Genomic DNA, 25,966 nt, shown 5'->3' with positions numbered 1-25,966 from the left:
TTAAGGTAGAAAATTCATAGATGCTGAGTGTTGGAAATGGATAGAATATGAGTTGCCCACTTTCTTGTAAAAAGTTTATAGAAATGGGAAAATTCTATTTACAAAGTGGAAATAATGTAAAGAAATAAAAGGTAGTAGTAAATGGTGATTAGTGATCAATGAGTTGGGCAACCAAGAACGACAATGCCTTTGGCATTAGGGCAAGTAGTCAATGGACTCATATTGCTATCATTGCCTTTGGTGTTCACTCTATGGCTTAAAGCAAACAAGTAGACAATGACATGTTAAACTTACCAGTGTTCTTCAGTTTGGATACACTAAATCTAATGCTAATCATTCTTTGTACATCAAACAAAGCTTGTCCACCTTGCCTTTATAGTTATATTAGTTTATGTGGATGATTTGCTACTAAAAGGAGATAATCTTGATGAGATTAACTATTTAAAGCAACTTTTAGATTCTAAGTTTAGCATTAAAGATCTTGGTAATCTTAAATTCTTCTTGGTTATGAAAATTGCAAGGAGCTGCAAGGGAATTCACATTGGTAATCTTAAATTTTATAGTTATATTGGGGTGCTTGCCTTGATAATAGAAGATGTGTCTCAGGCTATTGTTTTTACATAGGGTCATCTTCTCAAGGATTTGCATATCAGCATACAGAACCATTAGTACTTTATTGTGATAACTGATCATCATTTCATATTGTAGCAAATCCTGTTTTCCATGAGAGAACCAAACACGTAGAGGTTGATTACATTTTGTTCGTGAAAGGATACAATCTAGCTTAATTCATCTCATGTATATTTGTTCTAGTTCTCATATTGTAGATATTTTGACTAAGACACTTTCACCTAGTCTATTCCAGACTTTCTACTCCAAGCTTGACATGCATACTATACACCAGCCAGCTTGTGGGGGTGTTGATGAACACCAGCATTTTAGAATTCAGACACATATATGACAAACTATACAATGAGAATTTACACAATGAGAATTCAGTTACAAATCAATCTTTCATTCATTCCTCTTCTCTCTTTTCACTCTGTTTGTCATTGCCTCAACAAATTCAATCATCAACTTCTACAACTTTCACAATACCAATGACTAAACCAAAATACTTAATTAAATTATTGAAGTGTATAGAAAGTTTGGCCACATAACCATGCCTAGTGGATAATCCTTTTATGTTCAGATCATTCTAAATATAGCACCTATAACATTGATTTCTTTGCCACACCTAAATTTTCGTTCAGCTTCTGGTTTTGATTGAAGCTGAAAATCTACAACCAAACTATTACCATAGAATTAGCAAAATAAAAAATGGGTATGCTTTTAAACACAAATTCACTTCCTGCTTTCTTCCCTTTCCTCATCATAGACACTTCCATAACACATTAACTTTGAAAAATGATTCCCTTTCTTCATATGACATTAACAACAATCATATAAGATCATTTTTTTTTGCATGTCCAGAGAAGGAAAAAGGGAAAACAGTACAAAATATATGTCTTTATCCTAATTGAAGGGTTCTATCTAGAACATTTATTCAATTCAACAATTATATGAGTCTTGAAATGCTATCATAATGCTCCTTAAAGGGTAGGTACAGGTTTATAAGTTGTGCAAAAAAATATTCCAACACATAAGATTTGTTGAAGATGTCCAACAACTCTAAGGTGAAGGGCCTTCTTAAAGGTCTTAGATTCATTTCTCAGATATTTGGTAACTAACATATATCTCACCTTATTGTATGTATATATTATTTCATGATCATGAAAATGAAGAAAAAGCATGAAAATGCAGATAATGATGAAGAACCAGAAATAGAGATTGGTCATCCCACAGATGTAAAGCATGTAGCACATATTGGAGTGGATAATAATCATTCTCATAATTCTTCTGTCACCTCTGTAATTCACTATCTCTTTCAATTTTTTTAACTTTTAGTTACCATATTCAAACCTCTAAAATTTGTTTTGTGAGTTTAAATAAAAACAAAAAAAATGTAATGTCAACACTAATTCTTAACAACTTCTATTCTCCAAGACTCTTAGATAATTTTGATTTTAATAATGCAATGTTGTACTTTATTTTATAAAGATTTTGATTGTTCTAAAAGTTGTCTAAATTTATTCTACATAATTATCTCATTATTGAATTAGAAAAAATCTTAAAAGTACTACTTTATTTGTTTTAGATAGGCGGGTTTGAATCTATTCAAGAATTATCGTCCGAATCTCTAGATCCTAATAGAGACAATCATACTAAAGAATCTCATCATTCACGAAAACAACCAAGAGAAGGTACATATAATTATCATCCATCGGCACCTTCTTGCATTTGAATAATTAAGCATAAAGGTGTAATTTTTTATGAAAGTTATATTTTTTATATGTATTTATTTATGCATTTGAACAAAAGGCTTCTAACTTATTATTCTGTCATTATCTTTTCCATGAATATGCAACTTTATGTCTTAAACTTTAAAGTATAAGCAAGTATTTTGCATTATGGAAATCAATGTTCCTAAATCTAAATGTTGATAAAACATTTTGCTAGCATTGGTTGAAACCTGAATGTTAAAAATGTCTCAACACAGATTCAAGCAGAAGAGGTTCATCAAGGCATGTGGATAATGAGAAAGATTTATCAACAGGAAACATGAGAGAGTATCAAGCTAAGGAAAAATCAGACAAACCAAGGCAACCAAAAAAGTCATCTAAACATCATTCAAAGGATTCATCATCCCATATATCCAAATCCATAGAAGATGTTGATTCTTTCCAACTCCACACACAAGAGAATAGTAATAATGATTTGCCTCCTAAAACATCTCACTCTAATTTGACCACAAAAGATGGTTCTATTGGTGGTGGATCAAGAGCCCAAACAAAGAACCACAGTCATGGATCAACTCATTCTCATTCTAGGACCAAAAAAAGGTCCTTTCAAGAAGATGCACAAATTGAAAGAGGGTCTAATGAAAATATCTTCAGAAATTACCCCAATTACTCAAATTAAAACAATTATATTAGAATGTGCTTAGTTAAGATTTGACATTAGAGATTGTGTATTTACTATAATAGCCTGCCCAACTTGTGTTACAATTCAGTTGAAAATTGTTTGCAAGTATCTCTCTTCTGCTAATATATATTTACATATTCTATACAAAGAAATTGAAATTACAGCTCCAATTTTTATCTTTCAAATTGTTCTATTTCTTACTATTCTACGTCAATCATAAATGCAAACAAATATAAATTATGGAGTGAAACAAATGATAAAATGTATCTTAATAATGCTCTAAATCATTGAGTAGGACCTATAGTTGCTATGTATGAATGAGAATGAACCATCATAATGAAGTAAAGACAAACAATAACTCCATAAACATGAACAACAACAACAACAACATAAGAGGATAAAAAAGAACCGAAGAAACCCCACCACTACTGAAAAGGACAGCATCAAAGATATCCATATCTCGTTTGTTGCATAGTTTCACTTGGTTGAAGCTGCATCTGTTATCATCACTACATCTCAATTTATCTTCAACACATAGTCTTTCATTTCCTTCCAACTTAAGCTTCTCTCCAACATCCTTAATTGAAGATGGGACCCTACCACTCAAATTGTTGTTTTCCAAGTTTATCTCATTTGCATATTCCAAAAGACCAAACTCCTCAGGAATAGGCCCAACCAGGTTATTATTGTCGAGTCCAAGATATGTCAAGTTTTTCAACAATATCCCCATTGAGTTTGGGATATTACCAATCAACCCCATCTTTGAAAACCCTATTCCATTAACACCCCCAAGATTTTCCCATATTTCTGGAATCGTTCCACCTAATAGATTCCCACTCAAGTACACTTCTTTCAACCTTGGAACCTCTCCTAAGAACAAAGGGACCCCAAAATTACCAAAAAGGTTGAAGCTTAGGTCCAAAAGCTCTAAACTTTGCAAGCTTCTCAAACTTTCTGGTATCCTGCAACAAAATCTGTTGTTACTCAAATCAAGCTTCACAAGGTTTGTGAGGTTACCAAAACTTTCTGGAACACACCCTTCAAGCTTGTTATGACTAAGATCCAGAATCTCAAGCTTCTTCAGCTTCTCCAAACTTGTTGGAACCACACCAGAAAGGTTATTACTCGATAAAGTCAACTCTTCCAAGTTGGCAAAGTTATCAACTTTGTTTGAAATTTCACCATAAATACCATTCCCTATTAACACCAACCTCCTAATATTTGTAAAGTTTTGGACTATGGAACTGAAAGGGGTAATCAAAGAAGGGTTGTCAATGAAAACAAGCTCTTCAATGTTTGAAGAGAAAGTGAAAGTGACATTGGAAGGGAAAGAGATATGTTGTGATGTTTGGTTGAAGCATTTGTAAAAGAAGAGTTTTTTGAGATGAGGGAATGAGGTGAGGAGAAGAGGGTGTAGTGTTGAGTTAAGAGAACAAGGTGGGTTTGGAGTGTCATCAGAGACATAACCAAAGTTGAGCTCAACAATGTGAGAGTAGTTGTTGGAAGCAGGGTAGTCACAGAGAATGCCATGTGGGGAAGAGAGACAGAGGTCATCATCAGGGAAAAGAGTGGGCCATGGGATGGTGGGATTGATGGAATGGAGGACTTGATAGAGTGATTGTTGCTCTGCTGGGTCTAGTGGTGGTGGTTGTTGGTGTGAGAGGGTAATGATGGAGAAGAAGGTAAAGATGAAGAGAGTGAGAAAGAGAGACATTGGTGAGAAATGATGAGATTTGACAAGTAAATGTTTTGTGGTTAGAGAGTATAATAAAGGATCAAATGGTGTGTGATTGATGGGGAATGTGGGAAGGAGGAGGAGAAAAGGGGGGCAGAGAATGTTGGGTCTAAAATGGTGAAAAGAGGGAAAATGCAGAAACCATAAAAGTAGAACCAAAACCATAGTGGGAAGTAGGAAGTGGGAAGTAGGAAGTGGGAAGTGGGAAGTGGGAAGTGGGAAGAGTGTAGATATTGAAATGAGAGATGGCAAAAATGTGTTAACTAAATAAGTAACTAGTAACTAGGCAACTGGGGTGGCGTGAAGTATGAAACCATACATAACACTTTATTTGACAAGTTTCAACTCTAGTTGCTTCTGCTTCTGCTTCCTTTTGCTATTATTGTTGCTACTTGCATGCAACACAAGAGAGACAAAACCCATCAATGACAAGCCGCAATCCTCTGCTATACTCTCTCTCTTTCTCTGTCGCATAAAGCCACATCAAACACACTATCCACTCTCTCCCTTTTATATCTTAACACTCAAAAAGGAAATTGTGTGCTTCTGACTTTTTCTCCATTTCATTATACCCTTTCATTCATTTATTTTTCTTATTTATTATCTTCAATGTTTGGTTGCTCATTTCAACACTGATTCTGATATTTTATATAGGCTTTCTATGGATGACAACTCTTAGGAGGTGGAAGCTAGAGATTCGATGTGTTAGAACCACTTCTACTTAAATACTTGGGACAAGACCGAATAAGCACTAGTAGTTGATCGTATAAATAACACAACATTCATTCATTCGGTATCTGTTTATTACAGAGCAGAGAATAGATTTACAATTCAATAGTAACAAAATCTCTAAAGCTAGCTTGAGCTTAATCAGTTGATTCCACACATAACACTTTTTCATGCTCTTCCTCAAGCCATCAATTAAGTAACCATTAATTTTGTCCACAACAAATCCTAACTTTAAATAACATCTACAAAGATATTAAACATGGCAATGATAAAAAAATAAAAGCTACATGCTTGAGTTATGGCTTCTACACTGTCTGAGCAGATATATCACTAAACTGCTTTCTTATGAGGAAGATTCCATCTTGCTTTGGGATACCTCTAATTGTGATGGCATGGCCTTTAAAAAAATTAACTTCCATGAGCAGATTGATTGCTTATAGAGGCATCTGAAGCCTCAGACGCCTCCGATGTCTCCGACTCGTTATCTATTATATGCCACGCCAATTGGATTACATGAAAATGTATTACAAGTAAGAAACAGGGATAAATATGATACAAAACTAAATTGAAGAAAAGGAACCAAATGGTAAAAATGATGTTAACTTACCACCAAACAGTGACTTGACTGATGGCTTGGCCTTTGATTTGGAGGTTTTCTTCAATTCAGCTGCAAGGCAAGGGGAAAGCAAAATCAACACAAGAGAATAATAATCATTTACTTTCACAACATCCTTAAATGTAGTACACACTAAAAAAAAGTGGTCTTAGTATTAAAATAATCATTCTTCTTATTCATGTTTTATGTTCGAATAACCAAGAGTTCTTTAATCATAATTCTCCCAAAAATAAATATTTGACCCTCTTATAAATCAAAAGAGCATAATAGCTATCCCTAGCCAAAAGATATAACCATGTAAGAAATGTTATTAACATTATAAACTAACATCCACAAGTAAAAGGAGAAAAAGGAAATTTACCCATCCCAGGAACTTGATAGTCGTTGACAATTTCGAAGTTCTTGTATGTGTATCCCACAAAATTCAAGTCCTTGGATGAAAGCATCTGCATCAACCCAATAATGAAGATACAATAAGAATAAGAAAATTAAAGGGGGGCATAGAGGAGGTATAACAGCTAAGAAAATGGAAACATGAAGTCAAGAACTATAACAATAAGAAAAAAAATCATAGATATCAACTTATGAACAAGACAACCATCAGCTGAAGCTTCAAAAAGACATTCCAATTTTCTGGCTAATTGGATGTTAAATGCTTTGAATATTTTAATTTGGGATGCCCAAAATTCTCCTGAGTACAGATTAAGAGGGTGTTTAGTTCAATAGTAATTACAAAATATTACCTTCTTTACATATTCATGAAACCCATTGTTAACCCGAGCATGAGCATGTTTCATAATCTTCATTTAGCAAGATTAACAAATGCACAGCCCTCTTAAAAGAATGAGTTCAACCTTTCTAGGAAATAAAGGAAGAAGGTGAATTCATGTTATAGTCTAAACTCTAAAGTTACAGCAATTACTCATGCAACATTTAGACATAACTCATTATTATCTGTAAGAAAACTTGGTGACAACTTTAAATAAAAAAACAAACATCGAAGAATACCTTCCTCCATGGACCAACTTTTGATGATGATTGAGTATGGTTATCGGACTGCAGATTCAAAAAGGTAAAATGAGAATGATTTAACAAGGTTTAATGGGTCATGACAAGATAAAGCAACAATATGAATACTCAAACACCTCTTCAAACTTCTCAAAATTTTGAGTATCTAACTCATCATTGACTTCAGGAAGAAATGCAGCTTCCATTTGATACAACTTATCCCATTCAGTACCTTCAAAGAATGAATGAGCCTGAAAAGGAATACAACATGAAGGGTAACCTCACCTATATAACAATTCTATGAATTTAGAAAAGAACACCCCAACAAGACCTTTATTTCAGCTGCACCATTTGATCCCAACCTCTGGTTGACATTACACAAAAGCTTACTAATGAGATCTATAGCCTCTGGAGATAGCCTTGCTTCTTCAGGAAATTTCAAGTGAGATTTCCAGTTTACTATCTGAAAAAAGAAAGTGGGAAAAGTTATCACACAATACCAAACTGAAAATCTCTGAACTATTATGTTTTAATCAAAATTGTCACAATACATTAGATTTACTCAGTTAACATTCTTATCGGAAAGATTACCTTCCTACATGTTGACATCGGATCATCAGAATAAAAAGGTGGATATCCCACCAACATTTCGTACATAATAGCTCCAAGCGACCACCTGTGAATTTCATAACATTATGTCATGAATAAAATATGTATGAACTCGTTAAGGTTTATTCATGAATTCCACATAAATGAAGTTAAAATCCAATATGCTTGAAAAACAGTAAACAAGCGAACAAAAGGACAATGTCACCAACAACATCCCAAGCATTTAAGTAAGAAACTTGAATGCTAAATTATTTTGCAACATTTTGAAATGATCACCTACTACTGAATGAAAAGAATAAACTTGGATGTTATGAAATGTGCCATAGAGAGCAGAGCAAAATCACTTTAGTGGCCACAGTCACGTGCATAAAACTCACCAATCACATTCCATCCCATAACCTTTCTTCAATAAAACTTCTGGAGCAATATAATCTGGTGTACCAACAGTAGAATAAGCCTGCAACATTTATCTATTCACAATCACGAGCATGCACACAAAAATATATTTCAATACTAAGAAAACACCATATGAAGAATTACATTTGCAATCGTTGTCGTAAAAAACAAAAAAAATGGACCAATACAAAAATAGCAAAGAAGTTACTAGTGTTCTCCTATTCTTTTGCCAGTTTTCTAACTGTTCTTGTTGTGTGCGTTTTGTAGGTGCAGATTCATCATTCTGTGCAGATCCATTTGCATTCTGACCTGAAGAAAAATCCGACTCTTCAAGTGTGCTACAGTCTAATGGTTTACATAGTCCAAAATCTGACAGTCTCAAGTGTCCATATCTATCAAGTAATAAGTTGTCGGGCTTAATATCCCTGCAACATGAAGCATTGGGAAAATTAATTTATCATGTAAAATTGACTAAGGTTAATTTGAAAATGATGTGGAATGCAATCACAACAAGACTTATTTCTATAAGTGTGTTGTGCATATTGCATACCAGGTTTATCAAAACCTAACCCTATGCAGAATAGTTGAATTTAGCATAATAAGACAATTATAGATACCTATGTATATAATTATGTTTATGTATAGATTGAATCGCCAGAACTGTTTCTCCTACATAAAATCGGGCTTCATCCTCAGTCAAGGTATCCTTTCTCATAAGTAGAGTCATCATATCCCCACCTGGTAGGTACTCCATAATAAGATATAGATACTCATCATCCTGGAATGAACAGTAAAGTTTGACTATGCAATTGCTGTCAACCTCTGCAAGGAGGTTCCTCTCAGCCCGGACGTGTTCTACCTGAAAAGATTAAGAAAATTGGAATTAAGCATGGGGACTTCAGTTCATTAACCTTAGACATAAAAGCTACTCTTCTACATAAGTGTACAATATAGCAAGACAAATGACTGCAAACCTGGCCTCTACGGAGCATCTCAGATTTCTTTAGCTTTTTCATTGCATATACATGACCTGTAGTCTTTTCCCGACAGACTCTGACCTGCAACAAGTTCAAATTTTGAGCAGAAGTAGAACTGTTGGTAGATAAAGAATTAGAAACTCAAAGAAGAACGAATAGTTGATAATGCATGTCAAATGACTCATATCATATATAAGCACATACATACCTCTCCAAATGCACCTTTGCCAATCATAGTCAACAACTCAAAATCATCAACGCCCATCTTATGCCTTTGAAGGCGCATATATTCAGTTTCCTTTTTCTCTAAAAATTTAAGTAGGTTGTTTTGATCTTCCTCAGAGACATCAGCATCAGCCAACTTCTTTTCCAAGATGGTTCGTCTGTTATAAGTACGCTGTACGCATTAGGAAAATCTACAACATATTTTCTAATGGAACTAACATAAAATAATTTAACATTCAAGCACAGGCAACACTTCCAACAGTTTTGAAATGCTTCAGCCAAGTGAGGAGGTAATTAGTACTAATGACAAAGGTCATCTAGGATTGCGCCTCAGAGAACATTTCTGAGAGAAATCCCTCTCCTACAATACTACATTTCAAGCCTAGCCACAGGATCCATATCTGCTTACACTATATATAGTTGACTATATCTATTTGCTGCTACATGCAGCCAACTCTTCATAAATATGCTATATATAGTTGACTATATCATATTTTTATGAACAATTAAACCTGCACATTGTTTAGATAATAATAGACTTCCTGATTCAAATTTATAGTTTAAGTAGGGGTGCCAATGATACCAAACATTAGTTAGATCAAGAAAGTTCTATCATCCAATGGCCCATGAAAGTATTTATGAAAAGATTTAGTTTCATGAAATAATGATGGAGACAAACCTTGGCTCTAATAGCATGTTAGATTCAATCTTAAAAACATTTAACATTAACTGAAGTTTCCCGATAAGTATATAACCCGCACCCGAGAAATTGAGGCAGACAATGTAGGACTTCCAACAAGTATAATAAAAGGAAACTCCCAGGAAACAGTGCACAACTAAAACTAATTACAAAATTTAATATCAGTGAATAGTGTGAGCTATGAACATTGATGTAAAGAGCAGGAGATAAGGATGACATGTAAACTCAGTAACATACCGCTCCTTCCTCTCCTGAAGACTCTTCATTTGCTCTTTGTAATGGTTCTCAATATACTGCTTCGCGGCCGCAACCTTTTGCTTTGTGATGTTGGAAAGAGCTTCTTCATCAAGGGGTACAACACTTGAATCTTCATTTTCTCCATTACTATCATTCTTCTTCCTCGAAGTAGCCCTCATTTTATCTCTTGGCTGAAACTTATGAAGCCAACTCCTTGCAGAATCCATTTGCTAAATCACTAAGATCAATAACAAGCATTCTTTCCTTGCATCACAATCAATCCAAAAAAATACACCCCTTTTGAAAATTGCTTCATTCAAATCCCAAAAAATACAATCTTTACGATCCTGCATCAGCCATAACACAAATCACACCTATGATTTCTACATTAAACAATGAAACAGAAGAAAAATGGGGTAAATGATTAAAATGAAGCAAAATTGAGTCTTATATTGGTGAAATGATAGATAATTATATTTACATGAAAATTGAGTTGTGAAAGAGGGAATAGATTAATTGTTGAAGCATGAAAAATAAAATATATATATTTTAGTTTGAGGGATAATGGATAAAGGGTAAAATGAGGAATGAAGGGAAATGTAGAAGAATGAATTAGATTGAAAAATGTGAGAAGAAGCAGAGAAATCGGATTACCATGTAATTAATAGTTTGGGCTAAGAAAAAAAGAGTGTAATTCAAGGAAACATTTGTGAGAGAGAGTAGATCCAAGATTGTACTCTTTAAGAGTGATGAGAATGGAGAAACAACTTAATTGTTATTTACATTTTCGAGTTAAGATCTTCTTCATTAAAATATATCAAAAATAAAAAGCATTTTTAATACTTTTTTTTACATAACTCTCCTTCTTAAACAAATCCAACCATCATATTTTTATTCAATTAAGTTACTTCACTAGCTTATAAGCTATCTCATGGCCATGTCAAACATAGAAATTATGATTGTTGACCAACTCATAACCCTTTAAAAAATGTTGTCAAACACACATTAATTGTATATGTCCATATTTCATAATGAGAGATATATTTAAAATGTAAATAATGAGAAGCTATGAACTATGAAGCATTAACACCCCTATACAAAGTCTAAATGTGTAACATACATTGCACACTCATATCATTTTGATAGGTCTTAAATATCTCATCAAAGATATTTAACTTGGAATTAACTTTTTAGCCAAAACATTTTCGGCACTTAGTTGATACCTAATAAACCTTAAATTGATTTGGACATATTTGATATATTATGCAATGAACCTCAAATTTTATCCTTAATAGGATTGCTTTTAGGATAATTAATTTTCGTACAACTTAAAAATGTTTTTATGGCTTTCACATTCTCTATTGAGTTCTTTCCCATCAACATTGTATCGTAAGTGAATTGCAAATGGACTTCATCACTTTATCCCTACCAACTTCGTATCCTTTCAAAACACTATTTTCCGATAAGATCCTCTATAATATGAATTTTAGCTAGTTCAACATATTGACATGTTATATTGAGTGGGCAACCTATTATTATTATTATTTTGAAATGTCATTAAAATGATTAATTCAGTATTGTGAAAACTGATCATACTGACCGGTTCAACCGGAAAACTGGTGAATCGGTCCCCATACTAATACGATAAAATAATTATATTGGTCATGTAATTATAACAGTCAAATCGGTTATACAATCAGGTTTCACTTGAACTTACCAGTCATACCGAACGAATTTTATTTAAAATTAATTTTCAAATAAAGTGACTTAACTTTTACCAAAACATTGATATATAAGATCAAATACATGATTACTATATTTTGTTTATACTTTTAAAATATGGTGTATCACCAAATGTCACATTTTATTTTAACAATTGTTATAAATAAAAACATATATTGTCTTTTTTATTAATTTTTCAAGAATAATTTTTGTATAATATATATATCTAATTTACTAATATGTAGTTTAGTTAATGAACTACTAGGTAAATGTTATATCCTTATATGATTATCCTGATTTGTTTGATGGGTAATGCAATATTAATAACACTAGATTAATATAGTATGAAAAAATATTTTCTATTTCATTATTTATTTATTTATTATTATTATTATTAATTATACAACATAGACCATCTGCTTTTATATAATCTCCTAACAAGTGTATTTAATATTGGAATTTTCATCTTACGTGATACTTGTGGATCTAACATTATCTTACATGATTGGGTTTTTTATATATTTTTGTCAATTTTGATTGTGGTTCTTTTTTTTATTTTCAATTTCATTTTTTTTAAGAATTTGTATATGCAATAATGAGAACACATTTTTTAATCATTTTCACTATTCCATAATCCATATACAAATAATTGGAAAATAATAATTAAATGAAATAAAATCAAAATACAAGTCATTAGGATTATCCAAAATAGTATAGAAAGTACTAATGTTATGAGAATCAAATTGGACACTGGTCTGATCGTTGACTGAATTTGAAAATAGTTATGGCATGCCATCTTAACTGAATGGAGGGCTAGAATACTTTGAACCGTAAAATTCTGGTCCGATTGTGTTAAACTCGGCTAAATTGCAATAACTCGGAAAATAAACTGAACGATACACACAATTTAAAAAATGCAATATTATTCTATATTTTATTTTACTTCAGTCTGAAAAAAGATATAAATATGTTACTTCAATATAATTATACATAACTATTTATTATATATAACTTTGCATTTATATATAATTATATATTATAGATAACTATTAATTATATATAAAATTACTTAGTTTGATCAGACGGTTTAATCGGTTTATCTCTTTCTATTTAATGCCCGGTTCGGTTTCATAATATTGAAAAATATTATTCAAGTAAAATTAAGAAAAACTTAATTTGGCAGATATGCCCTGCAGTTCTAAAATTTGACTAATAATTATGGTATATTGAATTTAATCTAAACCTATAGTGTTATTATGCAGTGTATATATATGATTGTCTAATTTCCTACGATCGTGTCATTTCTTAGAAATAATCAATCATACATACTCGATGTCTGATTGCGATGCTTATGCTTGTAGAAATCAATTTCCTACATTTTCAAGCTATCACAAGAATCTTTGGATTGTGCTTCCGTTTATTTTCTATTTTCAAATTGCATCAAATTATTAAGCTGAAAATGACATAAAGTCTTAAACTATCGGTTATTTTAGGTGAACCGCATGAAATTGATGATTTCCCTAAAATATTAATAAACTAATAAAGGACAAGCTTGATGCTCCCTTAGTTTTGTTCACAAAGAGGAAAAATGATTGAATCCGATTAAGACTTAATTATATTTTCATAGTGGGCTTTGCTTTCCAAACATGATTTTTCTTGTGGATAAATAACACTGCTATTAAATTATATCATTTCTTTCATTCATATGCACACATGCTATAATCACCCAAAGCAAAACAATGTAAAAAGGGTAACCTTATAAATTAATATTGGAGAAGGAACTAACTATATTCGTTTGTTTTCTTCTAAAATAAAGCAACATAGTTTAATTATTTAAACGTTGGGTAAAAGCAATGGCTAGCCATGAATTAAAGATATAGTTAGAAAAAACTACATACATTTTTTTTCCATAATAAAAGCATCCAATAGTAAACGAAATTCTTCTATATTCAAAAGAGAGCTATAATAGTAAAAGCAAATGATTGGTTAATTGTTGATATTAGCTGTTAATAAAATGTTTAAAGTGGGCTGAAAATAACATTTTAGTTAGAGATGTGAAGCTGATATTAATGATGATTTTCGTTCGGCAATGAAACTATTAATTAACATATTTTAACGTACATATTGTACTTTGAACTATTTAAAAAGTAATTTTTTATTAATATGGAATGTGTAAATATAAACATTGCTCATAATTATTGTGGGTGGGGGTAGAAGAGGAGTCCAATCATACTCATGCATCATGTGTCATATCCAACGAAGATAAATTGTCTTATATCATGTCTCATATGTTAACTTGTGTTAATAAAAACATATTATATGATACTTTTTTTCATTTTTATTGGTGCAAGACATAATATAAGACAAGATTTAAAACAATATATTTTTATACACATATACACTCTCCTTATTATTATTCTTTTACTTTTTCATATCAAGTTTTCTTGCAAATAATTAGAGATTACTTCCTTTTAAGGCATAGAGATCATCTAAGTTAATTTTGTCTCTTCCAATAAAAAAATTTCATACACATAACATAAATTAGATCCCTAATATCAACTATCTACAAAAGGTGTTAGGCATTATTTATTTATTATTGTTTAATTTAGATGATAGATATTTTTGGCAGATATCCTTGTTGTCCTGGCATACATTATTATTTCCATGATTAAATAAGTGATGACAACAAAACAAAGAAATCACATATTAGAAAATAGAAACTCCATTTGAGATAAGTGTACACACCATGCATGGCCTTATTAGAATTATTACTATACTACTATTAATTAGGCCCCCTCTATATATTGTTAGGGCTAGGGGACCCACATCATGTAAAGTATATAGTATCATTATGTGATCGAAAACATAACTGATGGGACTTCCAAGTTCATGATTGGAATTAAACTCTGTAATTCCAGCTATTAACATGAATTATTTCCTCAGTTTTTCCTAGATCTGTCCATGTTCACCATGCATAGCCTCATAAGGTTCATCAAATTAATGTGTCACATGCTTCCCCTTTTGAATCATGAATTAATTATTGGAAAGCATGCCCACACTCGGATGTATATTCTATAATTTTAAATTAATAATTGATTGCTTCTCTAAGTGGAGGAGAGTCCAACTGGAGAGGAGTCTTGTTTAGATTTCATTTCAAGGATCAATCTATCACTGTTTTTTTTTGTGTACTCAATGATATTCTATCACTTTATAACTAATGAACTAATCCTTTTTAAAATATATGATTGTCCTTCTAAACAAATGTCACTTACCAAAATTGATATTTTGATTTACTTATGAATCGAAAATAGGATACTATTTGCCTCTTTAGAACAAAATATTAAGTAACAGTTAACTAGATGTGCAGGATTTGATTTGCTAAAAAGAATTAAAAACAACATAATAAAATATATTTGCCTCTTTTTATATATTTAAATCAAAGAGAAAAACTTTCTCCGATGTGCATTTAAGTTGTGGATTCTTCTGTTTCACTTTTCTCATTGTTTATTTATATATCTCACTTGATGGTCACTAATTTTTTTAACCAAACTTATGTTCCATATTTTAGTATATAAATAAGTTATTCAAGTGTTGAGATCCTCCCCTATTTTTAAGTAGAATATAAAAATAAAAAATTATTCATAAAATTTCAGGTCTTAGATGTTTAATTGCATGAGGTGTAGCTTATTTTGGAACTCAACTAGATCCATATATACTTACTTTTGGTAACCTACCAAGTAGAAGAAACAGATACAGCCACACTTCATTTATGAACTGCACCAATCTTAATTAGTTAATCTCAGAGAAAGACTAAGCACATACATTCTAATATAGAAAGAGTGTGTGAAGAAACTAGTTACTAAAACGAGGAAAAATACAGAAAACATGAATTTGGGACAATCTACAAGTAATAACCTTGATTCAATGTATCTTAAAAGAAAATAAATACTTAATTAATTGATTAATTAAGATATATTTATGAGATGAAGAAAACTAAAACCAGCCAAGATTGGACTACTCCTAGTCTAATAATATCAGTATAATGACCTCTCCTAGCTTGCTAGCTTGACATTTTTGACTAGAACCCCCAAAACTACTTTGAACTAAGGCACCATAAAGCTCATTAATTGAACCCAAATTAAGTATACAGTTTTATAGTATATATAAAATGTTACGATGTGGGTATATATATACAAAAGTATAATGTAACTTTGTGTAAGTTTTAAAGTTAATATTTTACTTTCAAAATTAATTTTTCACTAAATAATTTAATAGTGGAATATGTATGGTTTAGAGTGGAATATATATGCACCATCAGTGTAAAGATTTATACATGCCTACTATGTTTTTTATTATTGATTTATATTACTTTCATTACGAATCAATAATAACTAAATATATATGATAAATGTTACAGTGACGATGTAACACATTTTTAAATTGTTAGCGCCTATATTTTTACTAATGTTTTTATTTTAATTATGCTAAAAAATGATAAAAGTGAAAGTAATTTAGTTTCTAATTAATTACTTTAATAGTCTTTTTACTTTTGATAAATAGCGATTTAGGTAAGTTGGGTTTCAAAAGCCGAATACAGCTAGGGCATCTCTCATGATTTAAAGACTATTTATAAATTACTGAAACAAAGTTCTTAAATATGCAACAAGATATGAATGTCTGAACCAACCTTTGTTGGCATTAGTCACTTTAATGTAATATAATTTTTCTTCTCTAAGGGAAGATATAATGGAGGAAATAAACTTTTTAATAATAAATATGGAAAGAGTTATTTTGGAGGGTTTCTGTGATAGTTATATGATTCTTCTACCCTTTTTAATTCTTTACAGGATTTCTTGTAACTTTGGGTTTTCTTTAAACTTCCTGTTATAACTAACTACTTACACAAGCATGCCCCTAGTGGAATATTGTAGCAAATAAATTCTAAATCACAAAACTCTCTTATCTTCGGAACCCTAACTATTATATATACGTGGTACTAAGTACTAAACTTTCAGCCTCTACACCTTAATATTTCAAATACCCCTGAGGTAGTGGTAATTAATATCTCAAAGCTTCAACTATACACATTATATATTCCACATTCCTATAACTATATTCTCCCAAATATTCATTAGATTCCCCTTTCTCTCTCTCTTTTTCATATTTTCTATTTCCTTAATTTCATTGAATCAATCATGGGTCTTAGAGACATAGGTGCTTCACTTCCTCCTGGGTTTCGGTTTTATCCAAGTGATGAAGAGTTGGTGTGCCATTACCTTTACAAAAAGATCACAAATGAGCAAGTTTTGAAGGGTACCTTGGTCGAAATTGACTTGCACATATGTGAACCATGGCAGCTTCCTGGTACATATATACACACACATATTATATATCTTAATTATGTTATTATATGTTTTGTCACTCCATGATCTAGATCATCCAATATATTAAGGATTACCCTCTTGTTTCTTCCCATTAATTTATTTGTTTTCCTTAATTTTGTTTCTGTCTGTCAAAAGAAACAGAATAATCACATATGTTCACAAACTATGTGTCTATATCTGTTTTGTTGGCTTCATAAACCTGCTCAAACAAACATATCTGGCATATGCAGAAAAGTTGCTGGAAATTGTGATTGCCATTATCCTCTATTACTTGTAATTTTGGATAACTATATACGATGCAGCAACAATTATTGTCATATTAAATATGGCTGAAGAGACATAAAAAAACTCAAATATTATGGCTGAAATTGAAATTACACCATTGGAAAAGATAGATAGAGATAGAAGTGATAATAGCAAAAAATAATAAGATGGATAGAGGCAAGGAGAGGGGCTGTTGCACCCACACAAAATAGTTGAGTTCATCAATGATTAAGATACTCTATAAAAGTAATAAATTTATTTAACATATATACTACTAATTCGTATACGTGCCGCCAACATATAACTGTTATTGTCTTTTGTTTATAGTTGGGTTATTTCTTTCTCTAAACGTATACCAAACAGCTTTCTTTTTTCTGTCATTATTAAGTAAATGAAGATTGTCTTCTAACCTGTTTGTCTCTTTTGTTCAATTCATTCTCTCTTCCTAGTTTCAATGTATGTTATTTATTCTTTATAATAACAAAAAAGTATAATACTGCATAAAGTTATACAGACTTTAATTCTTATAAATTTTAATGTATATAAATTTGATTCCTGAAAAAATAAACTTTTTTGCGTATAGGTATATAGACATATAAATAGTAATTATATTTAAAGTGAAGAAATTTAAGAAAAAGAAAGTTTTATAGATGAAAGCACATATTGGATGTTTTTGGCGTAGAATGATTAGTCCTCTCTATTCATACACAACATTATGAAAGGTGTGAAAATAGGTGAAAAAGATAGAGAGGAAAAGAGGCTATACGCAATTACATATATAGCAATTACCTTGAAACTTTGAAACACTAAGTTGGTGTCATCATTTTGTCTGGTGGGATTGGAAACTGGAAAAGAAAATCAATTTAATGTCATTGATGAACTACTTGACACGTGATAGTGATTCCACGCAAGACCTAATCATTATCATTAATTTGTTGACACATATACTATTACATTGTACCTTGTTCATGTTATGTTTAACTAGATTTGATGAAATAAGAGAATCATAATCACAATCACAATCACTTTTACTGATGCATGTTACAATTGTATGAATGAATTATGATGTGATTATGAATGAATTACAACAGAGGTGGCTAAGCTGAACGCAAATGAATGGTACTTCTTCAGCTTTCGTGATCGGAAATATGCAACTGGTTTTAGAACCAATAGGGCAACAACATGTGGTTATTGGAAAGCAACGGGAAAGGATCGCATGGTGGTGGATCCAATGACACAAGAGGTTGTAGGAATGAGGAAGACATTGGTGTTCTATAGGAACAGAGCTCCAAATGGAATCAAAACTGGATGGATCATGCATGAATTTCGCTTAGAGACCCCACATATGCCTCCTAAGGTTCTTTGTTGCATTGCTTATGGAAAAGAATATACTTTTTTGTTTGTGATGTTTAAGCTTCTTTAAGAGTATATTTGGGGTTTCACAATCATGTTTGCTATTTGCTAATTTGGTCAAAGTTTACTTGATTACAGGAAGAGTGGGTGTTGTGTAGAGTCTTTCATAAAAGCAAAGAAGATAGCAACAATAATGCCAAATTCAACAACACACAACTCATGTATGAAATCACATCTCCATCACCAACCAACCAAACCATGATGACTAGTCATGGGTATAATAGACTTGCCTCTTTCTCTTCCTCCATGGGAATCCATCATCATTTAAACACCAATAATACCACTCTTATTACTCAATTTGCTCCAAGATGTAATGATGAATATGAATTCTTATGGGACAAGGATTTCGAACAAGTTACCTTACAAGATGGCTTGCCTTCAAACTTGGACGGAATTAGATTCGAGGTCGATGATAATAATAATAATAATAATAATATGGTCTTCTTATAAATATTATATATTAAGTGTGTCATGTATGTACATATACATATATATGCTTCATATCTCATTATCTAGTAAGTTATCAAAATTGGTTGATTTGTGATGTATTTATTATTTATGGTGTTTGGCTTCGAGGAGCAACTCACATGCTACATTAAGGGATTAGAGGTTCTAAGGGTTGTAATATATTTAAGTGCTTATAATGTGACACTATGGTCAACTATAGGCTTTACATTATTACAAATATATTATTTACTTCTTTTGTTATATTTTCAGGATAGCGAGTTAGTAATCCTTAATCTATGTCCTGCATTTTTCAAGTTTTTTAATGGGCAAAGGTGAAAGATTTATTAAAAATAAATAAGAGCTACAAATAATTTATAAGTAGATTACAAAAAGTGGTGGTAGAGCATAAGAAATTACAAGTGGATGTTAAGATATGCTAGGAGTAAGTTACGCAGTTCGGTTAATTAATTGAATCTTTGTCTCTCTCCCCATTATCCAAAACCAAAATTTAACCCTTACAAATTCATGATTTTGCTATAGAGAGTGCTTGACATAGTTAAAAATAAAATCATTCTTAAATAGCCAAATAGCCCATATAGTAGGTCACCAGATGAGTCTTGAAAGTTTCCAGTATCACTTGTGAGATATCATGCTTGTATGAGTAATAAAATGGTGTATATATTGAAGAGGTAGAGCAATGCTTATATCCAACCATTTGTAAAGTAGTTATTAGACTGAATAATTGAGATTGCATGAAGAGAAAAGATGTTGAGAATTTTATGGATACTCATTGTAGAAGGGGCAGACCTTCTTCGTGAGCTAAAAATCCCCCCTCTTGAGTAGTTTGTACATAGTTGATAGTCTTTCTTAAAATAATCTTCACACAAAGGTTTTTGTTGAGAGCTTGTTGATGATTTTGTTGAGTGAGAAAATCATAGGCAAATTTGATCACATACTGGTTATATTTATCGTAGCGTCATTTCTAAGAATCGGGTCTATTCTTCTGTAACAAAACTTGTTGAAGTCTCTACAAAAAAGTATTAGTTAGTTGAGGTTCCTAATAAAACTTGGAATAGTTTAATTGTCTAAGAGCTTTTTAGAAGAAAAAAAAAGTAATTGTGATTGGTTATTAAAAATAATCTAATTCAAAGTTTAGATGTTTGTCATTAGGGCTAACAATGAACTGAACCAACTCGGTATTCGTTCGAATTTCGGTTCGTTATTTAGCTCGATAAACTTGGTTTATGAACCAAATGAGCCAAACTTGAGCTCATTAAATAAACGAACCAAACTTGAGCTCATTAAATAAACGAACCAAACTTGAGTTGGATGCAGTTTGACTCGTTAGGTTGATGAACTGACTCGATATATATATAAAATACTAATTTTATATTTATTATTACTCATGCATTATTTTTATTATTTATTGTTATTATTATATATATAAATATGGTTATATTTATAGGTATAAAACTTTTTGTAGTATTTTTAAAAATTTAATTAACTATTTAAATTGTCAAAATAAACTAATTGAACTGAGTCAAACAGTTTGCAAACTTTAACCGAACTAACTCAAGTTCAAAAAATAACTCATATTAAACTTAAAACCAATTATTATGTTACCCTGCTAGTGATAGTTTCAGCACACTTGGATCTGCAGTAATAATAATAGTAATAATACTGTTGATAACGTGAGAAGGGTACAGTCCCTTAGATTGGAGGGTTGTTGATAAGAAATGGCAGTGATGAGTAGCTTAAATGATGCAGTTTTGGGGAAGGTAAACATTTTGGGGGCAGCTTTACTGCTCCATTATTATTTGCCTCATCTGTTATATCGTAGCACTATTACTATTCACTCACATTCATGAATCAATGACCATGTGTATGATTGGAGTACAAGAAGTGATCAATCCTTATAAGTCAAATGGACTCAAAAAACATGTTAATCAGATCACTCTAAAATGTATCAAATATAAGTCCAAAGATCATACATTATTCATTAATTCATCTGTGTGGAACATATTTTATATATATAACTGCATCTACAAAACTATAAATTTATTAGAAAAGGGAATCGATACGAGTAATATAGGAACCTCTTCATTTATATATAGATGACCAAAATTATATTTATTTACAGATAAGTTCATCGGCCTCATTGATTATGAGAGTTTCTTATGAAGATATGTCAATGCACTTTCTTCTCCTAGCTACTTACCTTGTGTATTCTCTTTTCTGTTAAGATAAGTTCGCCTAATTAGGCTATTTAGTATTTGATTCGAATAATATAAATATAACCTTTATTTGTCCCTGCCTATTTCTGGCTAAGGTTGAAATATAAGCATATATACCTATTTAGTAAAAATTAAACAAAGAAAATTAAGAAACTATCCCATCAATGAGAATGATCAAAGTTACATAACCAATCTCCAAGTTTAAGCCTCAAAAGTAAAATTGTATTCTACAATGTTAATCGCTTTCAAAAAACTGTGTTTTTTAAATATCTGCACATCCCAACTATAGTTGTGGCCATATAATATACATTTTCCATATTTTTCCTCAATTAAGCAAATATAATGTAACTACAAATTTAATCACAATCTAATACACAATTCAAATCAAATACTTATATTGAAGTTAGGGTGAACGGGCAGGTTGGATCGGGTAAGGCTTGTCCCTTACCCGATCCTACGTATTAGTAGGGTCATTTTTTTTAACCTAAACTTAATCTTAAACCCGAAACTAACTTGACCCCAAATCGACTGGACATCCTTTGAAACCGAACCTAGATTCGATTAAATATGATGTATATCTCTTTAAAATAAAACCTTGTCAATATTTTGCTTATTATTATGAATATGTAATTTGACATATAAAATGATATATGTATATATATTATTAATCATGTATAATATGATGAAAAAAATTAGAGAATTAATGATATTTTCGACTAAAGATATGTCATTATTCTATATATAATTGAATAGCGCATCGAGATCATCCTTATCATCTGTCCGATCCTAAATATTGGTTGAGTCTAATTTTTTAACCCAGACTTAAACCCGATGAAATCCGACCATAGGCCTAATCATAATTAAGCAGAATTGGATAAGCGGGTGGGGCTGATTGAAGTGCATATATATTTGTAATAGAATAATGTATAATTGACATAAAAATGGTAAGTAATATGATGGCCTCCATGTACATTCACTCTCAGCACCATTCCCACTAGTAGTCTACTACCAGTACCGCACTGTCTGCTTTAAAAGCAAATGCATCATATCTCAGATCATCTTTAAACTATTGCTTCTGATACACCAAACAACATACAATGACAAACAGTTTATATGGCCCAGATCATTGCACCTTTCATAAATGGAACCCTAAACTATAGATCAATGTTATAATAGTTGACATTTCAATACTGTAATTTTGGTTGTTTCCACAAATGTCTTAAATCAGGATAAACTCATTCGAATTATTACAGCCATAATTTAAAACCCTATTAAAATATATGACTCCAACAGTACAGTATTGAAATTAAGATTAAACTGAAGAAACATCCCACATAGCTGCTTACTTAAAATTATCAAAGAAAGAAGTAAAAAATATAAAAGAATCCTAAATATAATATTAAAGTAGAGAATATATATGTCTCTAAAAGCTTTGCAATTAAGCTGAATTTTCCATTGGATATGGAATGAATTAATTGCCTTGTTGAGTTGCATTTGATGAAGGAGGGAGCATGGATTGTTGTTGTTGTTGTGGTGGACGCTTCCGCTTCTTCTCATAACTAATCCCTCTTGCTTTGGACTGAAGATCACGAACCTCGCGAAGGTAAAGCCCAACAGCACGAGCACCAAATGGATTAGCCTCAGGCCTCCCTCCATTTTCCTCAAAAGCTGCACGGAGACGACCTATCAGTGCATCAAGGCTACCCCAAGCTTGTCTCAAAGGGCATGGACATGGAGCTGGAGGGTTAGGGTGCCCATAGAAGGGACAGATTGAACTGTGAACTTTCGTCTTGCCAAATTGATCCAAGTACCTTTATACATAATATAACATTTCATTAACATCATATACACCAAATTACTCTCACAATCATTTTACTCCTTTCAGTTATCACTAATTTAACTGTGCTTTTACTTAAACAAACTGTTTGTAACAAAAAGTCAAAAGAAAAAATGTCCAAGGTGAACTTTGGTCTTGCCAAATATACACATAACAATAACATTTCATCAACAAAAATATGTACAAAATTGTTTTGTATATCAAACAAGTGAAGATCATATTAAGAAAGGAGTAGAAGGGGTATTCAAACCCGTATAGTAAAGTATTTCTATTCATAAGAATTGAAGTCTTTCAACACTTACAAAGTTACAATATTGCAAAATACATTGATAAGTATTTCTGTTGATAATAATGAGTCCCATCATTAAAATCTTACAGTAATCTAAGATCAAGAGCATATTGAATTCAACATCTTCAAAATATCACTTTTTTGTGTAAGACAAATTTATTCCGATGCAGCCAAGACACCCCACTTAAAACCATATTAACCAATTTGGTTTTAAAATTCTAAAAAAAGAAAGATAATTTGGATTCTGAAGCTGTTCACTTTAAGTTTCTTTGTAACAAAAAAAGAAAAGAAAAAACAAAGAGGTGCATGATATGTAAGAGAAGAAAAGGGTGTATATGTACCTGAGAAATTCAAGAACATGTGCACCGCTGCACCTAGAGAGTGAAAGAGGGGGTCGGTGATTCTTGAGGTACTGACCAAAGGTGTTCCAGTCACGGCGTTTCTGGTTCTCGTAGCGGCTAGTGGTAGCGGCGGTGGAAGCCAGAGAAGATGAAGAACCAGCAGTAGAACCTCCAAAGCTTGTTATGTTGTTGATACTTGTGTTGGTGTTGTTGGTAAGGTTGGGGTTAGAGTTACATGTGTTCATAAATTGTTGAATTGAAGAATTCATGGAAAAAAGCTTGAGTACTGCTACTACTACTATTACCTTGTAAGGCTTTTGCACAGATCCAAGGTTGGTTTGACTTTGTGTCTTCTCTTTGCTACAGCTTGCCTGCAATACTTTTTATCTGGGTTGCTGTAGTTATTGTTCTAGGGTTCCTAAGAAATTGAAATTGTGAGGACTGAGAGACATTAATTATGACAAGGAGTTACAACTATACTTATAATTTTGACAACAGTTGAGGATTAGTTCCTTGGTTTCTGTTATCTGATATTACTTACTAGTAATGATACTAATTTTGTCATGTGAATTCTTACACATACTTTGTAACAATTAATTAAAAGACTTTTGTCATTACAAAAGCAAATGTTTTTCTACAGATGATTATAAAGTTGTATTTGTAAAACTAGTGTGAGATGAAAATAGTATTTGTAAAATTGGTTAACAATTCACAAATAAAATGTATGTATGAGAAGTTTTATATTCCAAATCTTATTCTTTTTAATATATGTTTTTAATGTTTACTTAGACATTTCCCTGATTTTGATGTTGAGGATATGATGAGATTGATGAGAGTATTGAGATGTAAGTTTTATTGAGCAACAATACCACAAAAGCTCCTAAGGGTACTAGGTGTGAAAGTAGTGTTGTTTTTTTTAGTAGCTTTGATTTCTGATATTGCTAAGGGTTTGGGTTCTTTCCTTAAAAGGGTGGAGCAAACTTAAACTTTTCATCATCACTTGTTAATTAATGATTTATAATATATGTGGTTTGTTAAAAAGTTGTTTGCCTTTGTTTATAAAATTAAGTTGTCTTATAATATTAAGATAGTACTAAACCTTTAACTTTTCATGATAATAGTAAAGGAATAAATAATTTTAGAATGTTATAAATTTAAAACATGTCTATATTTTATATGAATTGTTTACAAATGGATTATATTAGGAAATATGGAAACAATGGTTGGATAATAATAATAATAATAATATAAGTTGAGAAAGGGACAAGAAAAAGTTTGAAAGGGTAAAAATTGGGGAATAACATGATTCAGTTTCTTCACCCTGTAGCCTTGAATGACAGTTCATTTTCAATTGACCATATTACCCCTTCAATTTTCCCTTTATCACCTTTCCTTTATTTTAAAAAAGATAAAAGCTTATTTCTCACATCAATTTGTCTAATAACTAAAAAAATTCACATGAATGCTAAATTTAACTAGGTATACAAGAAAATGGAATTAAACAAAAGATTGATGTCACGTGTGTCTAACTAAATTTTGAGTTCATTTTACATTTAGGTTTATACTTTATAGGATAACATCATATATAAAGAAAAAGCTTTGCAAAGTAAGTTACTGACATCCATGTAAGTTTATTTTAAGCTTTTTAACAAGCTTATAAAAAACTGTGTATGTTACAACACATCGTTATATTATACTTTATGTATCATTTTTGTCCAATTGATGTTTGGTATGCAACAATGTATTTGAGGCGAGCACGCATATATATATATATATATA

At 31.4% G+C, this 25,966-nt stretch overlaps 4 protein-coding genes across 5 annotated transcripts; 1 reads left to right on the top strand and 3 right to left on the bottom strand.

The window, feature by feature from the left end:
- Positions 3,306-5,187, bottom strand: LOC109334103 (piriformospora indica-insensitive protein 2-like). The gene has a single exon (XM_019569676.1). The coding sequence runs from the start codon at positions 4,922-4,924 to the stop codon at positions 3,356-3,358; it is 1,569 nt and encodes a 522-aa protein (XP_019425221.1). The 5' UTR covers positions 4,925-5,187; the 3' UTR covers positions 3,306-3,355.
- On the bottom strand, positions 5,503-10,991 carry LOC109333619 (serine/threonine-protein kinase tricorner-like). Of its 2 annotated transcripts, none has more exons than XM_019569141.1 (14): positions 10,911-10,991; positions 10,257-10,603; positions 9,303-9,477; positions 9,092-9,175; positions 8,735-8,976; positions 8,326-8,542; positions 8,099-8,178; positions 7,704-7,788; positions 7,444-7,575; positions 7,250-7,363; positions 7,113-7,160; positions 6,466-6,550; positions 6,096-6,155; positions 5,503-5,973 (listed from the first exon to the last, which is right to left on the bottom strand). In XM_019569141.1, exons 2-14 carry the CDS (start codon positions 10,481-10,483, stop codon positions 5,897-5,899), a joined length of 1,626 nt encoding a protein of 541 aa, XP_019424686.1. In that variant the 5' UTR covers positions 10,484-10,603; positions 10,911-10,991; the 3' UTR covers positions 5,503-5,896. The 2 variants fall into 2 exon arrangements, with proteins under 2 accessions (XP_019424686.1, XP_019424687.1); XM_019569142.1 differs by having other exon boundaries at positions 5,503-5,970.
- Positions 16,921-19,755, top strand: LOC109334723 (protein CUP-SHAPED COTYLEDON 3-like). The gene is made up of 3 exons (XM_019570632.1): positions 16,921-17,342; positions 18,718-18,983; positions 19,118-19,755. Exons 1-3 carry the CDS (start codon positions 17,174-17,176, stop codon positions 19,487-19,489), a joined length of 807 nt encoding a protein of 268 aa, XP_019426177.1. The 5' UTR covers positions 16,921-17,173; the 3' UTR covers positions 19,490-19,755.
- On the bottom strand, positions 23,167-24,618 carry LOC109334724 (protein LIGHT-DEPENDENT SHORT HYPOCOTYLS 3-like). The gene is made up of 2 exons (XM_019570633.1): positions 24,188-24,618; positions 23,167-23,531 (listed from the first exon to the last, which is right to left on the bottom strand). Exons 1-2 carry the CDS (start codon positions 24,454-24,456, stop codon positions 23,192-23,194), a joined length of 609 nt encoding a protein of 202 aa, XP_019426178.1. The 5' UTR covers positions 24,457-24,618; the 3' UTR covers positions 23,167-23,191.

Source organism: Lupinus angustifolius, chromosome LG19 (assembly GCF_001865875.1).
Source record: "Lupinus angustifolius cultivar Tanjil chromosome LG19, LupAngTanjil_v1.0, whole genome shotgun sequence".
NCBI classification, from domain to species: Eukaryota; Viridiplantae; Streptophyta; class Magnoliopsida; order Fabales; family Fabaceae; genus Lupinus; species Lupinus angustifolius.
The sequence above is the reverse complement of the archived record's forward strand: the minus strand, read 5'-3'. Positions and strand labels throughout refer to the sequence as shown.

What these genes read in the sequence shown, in the direction of transcription:
- LOC109334724 (XM_019570633.1), bottom strand. Translation starts at nt 24,456, where the DNA reads ATGAATTCTTCAATTCAACAATTTATGAACACATGTAACTCTAACCCC. An exon ending in CATGTTCTTGAATTTCTCAG is followed by an intron (nt 23,532 to 24,187) that starts GTACATATACAC and finishes TTATGTATAAAG; the next exon opens with GTACTTGGATCAATTTGGCA.
- LOC109334723 (XM_019570632.1), top strand. Translation starts at nt 17,174, where the DNA reads ATGGGTCTTAGAGACATAGGTGCTTCACTTCCTCCTGGGTTTCGGTTT. An exon ending in TGAACCATGGCAGCTTCCTG is followed by an intron (nt 17,343 to 18,717) that starts GTACATATATAC and finishes GAATTACAACAG; the next exon opens with AGGTGGCTAAGCTGAACGCA. An exon ending in CCCCACATATGCCTCCTAAG is followed by an intron (nt 18,984 to 19,117) that starts GTTCTTTGTTGC and finishes ACTTGATTACAG; the next exon opens with GAAGAGTGGGTGTTGTGTAG.
- LOC109333619 (XM_019569141.1), bottom strand. Translation starts at nt 10,483, where the DNA reads ATGGATTCTGCAAGGAGTTGGCTTCATAAGTTTCAGCCAAGAGATAAA. An exon ending in AGATGCTCCGTAGAGGCCAG is followed by an intron (nt 8,977 to 9,091) that starts GTTTGCAGTCAT and finishes TAATCTTTTCAG; the next exon opens with GTAGAACACGTCCGGGCTGA. An exon ending in ATTTTGAGAAGTTTGAAGAG is followed by an intron (nt 7,161 to 7,249) that starts GTGTTTGAGTAT and finishes TTGAATCTGCAG; the next exon opens with TCCGATAACCATACTCAATC.
- LOC109334103 (XM_019569676.1), bottom strand. Translation starts at nt 4,924, where the DNA reads ATGGTTTTGGTTCTACTTTTATGGTTTCTGCATTTTCCCTCTTTTCAC.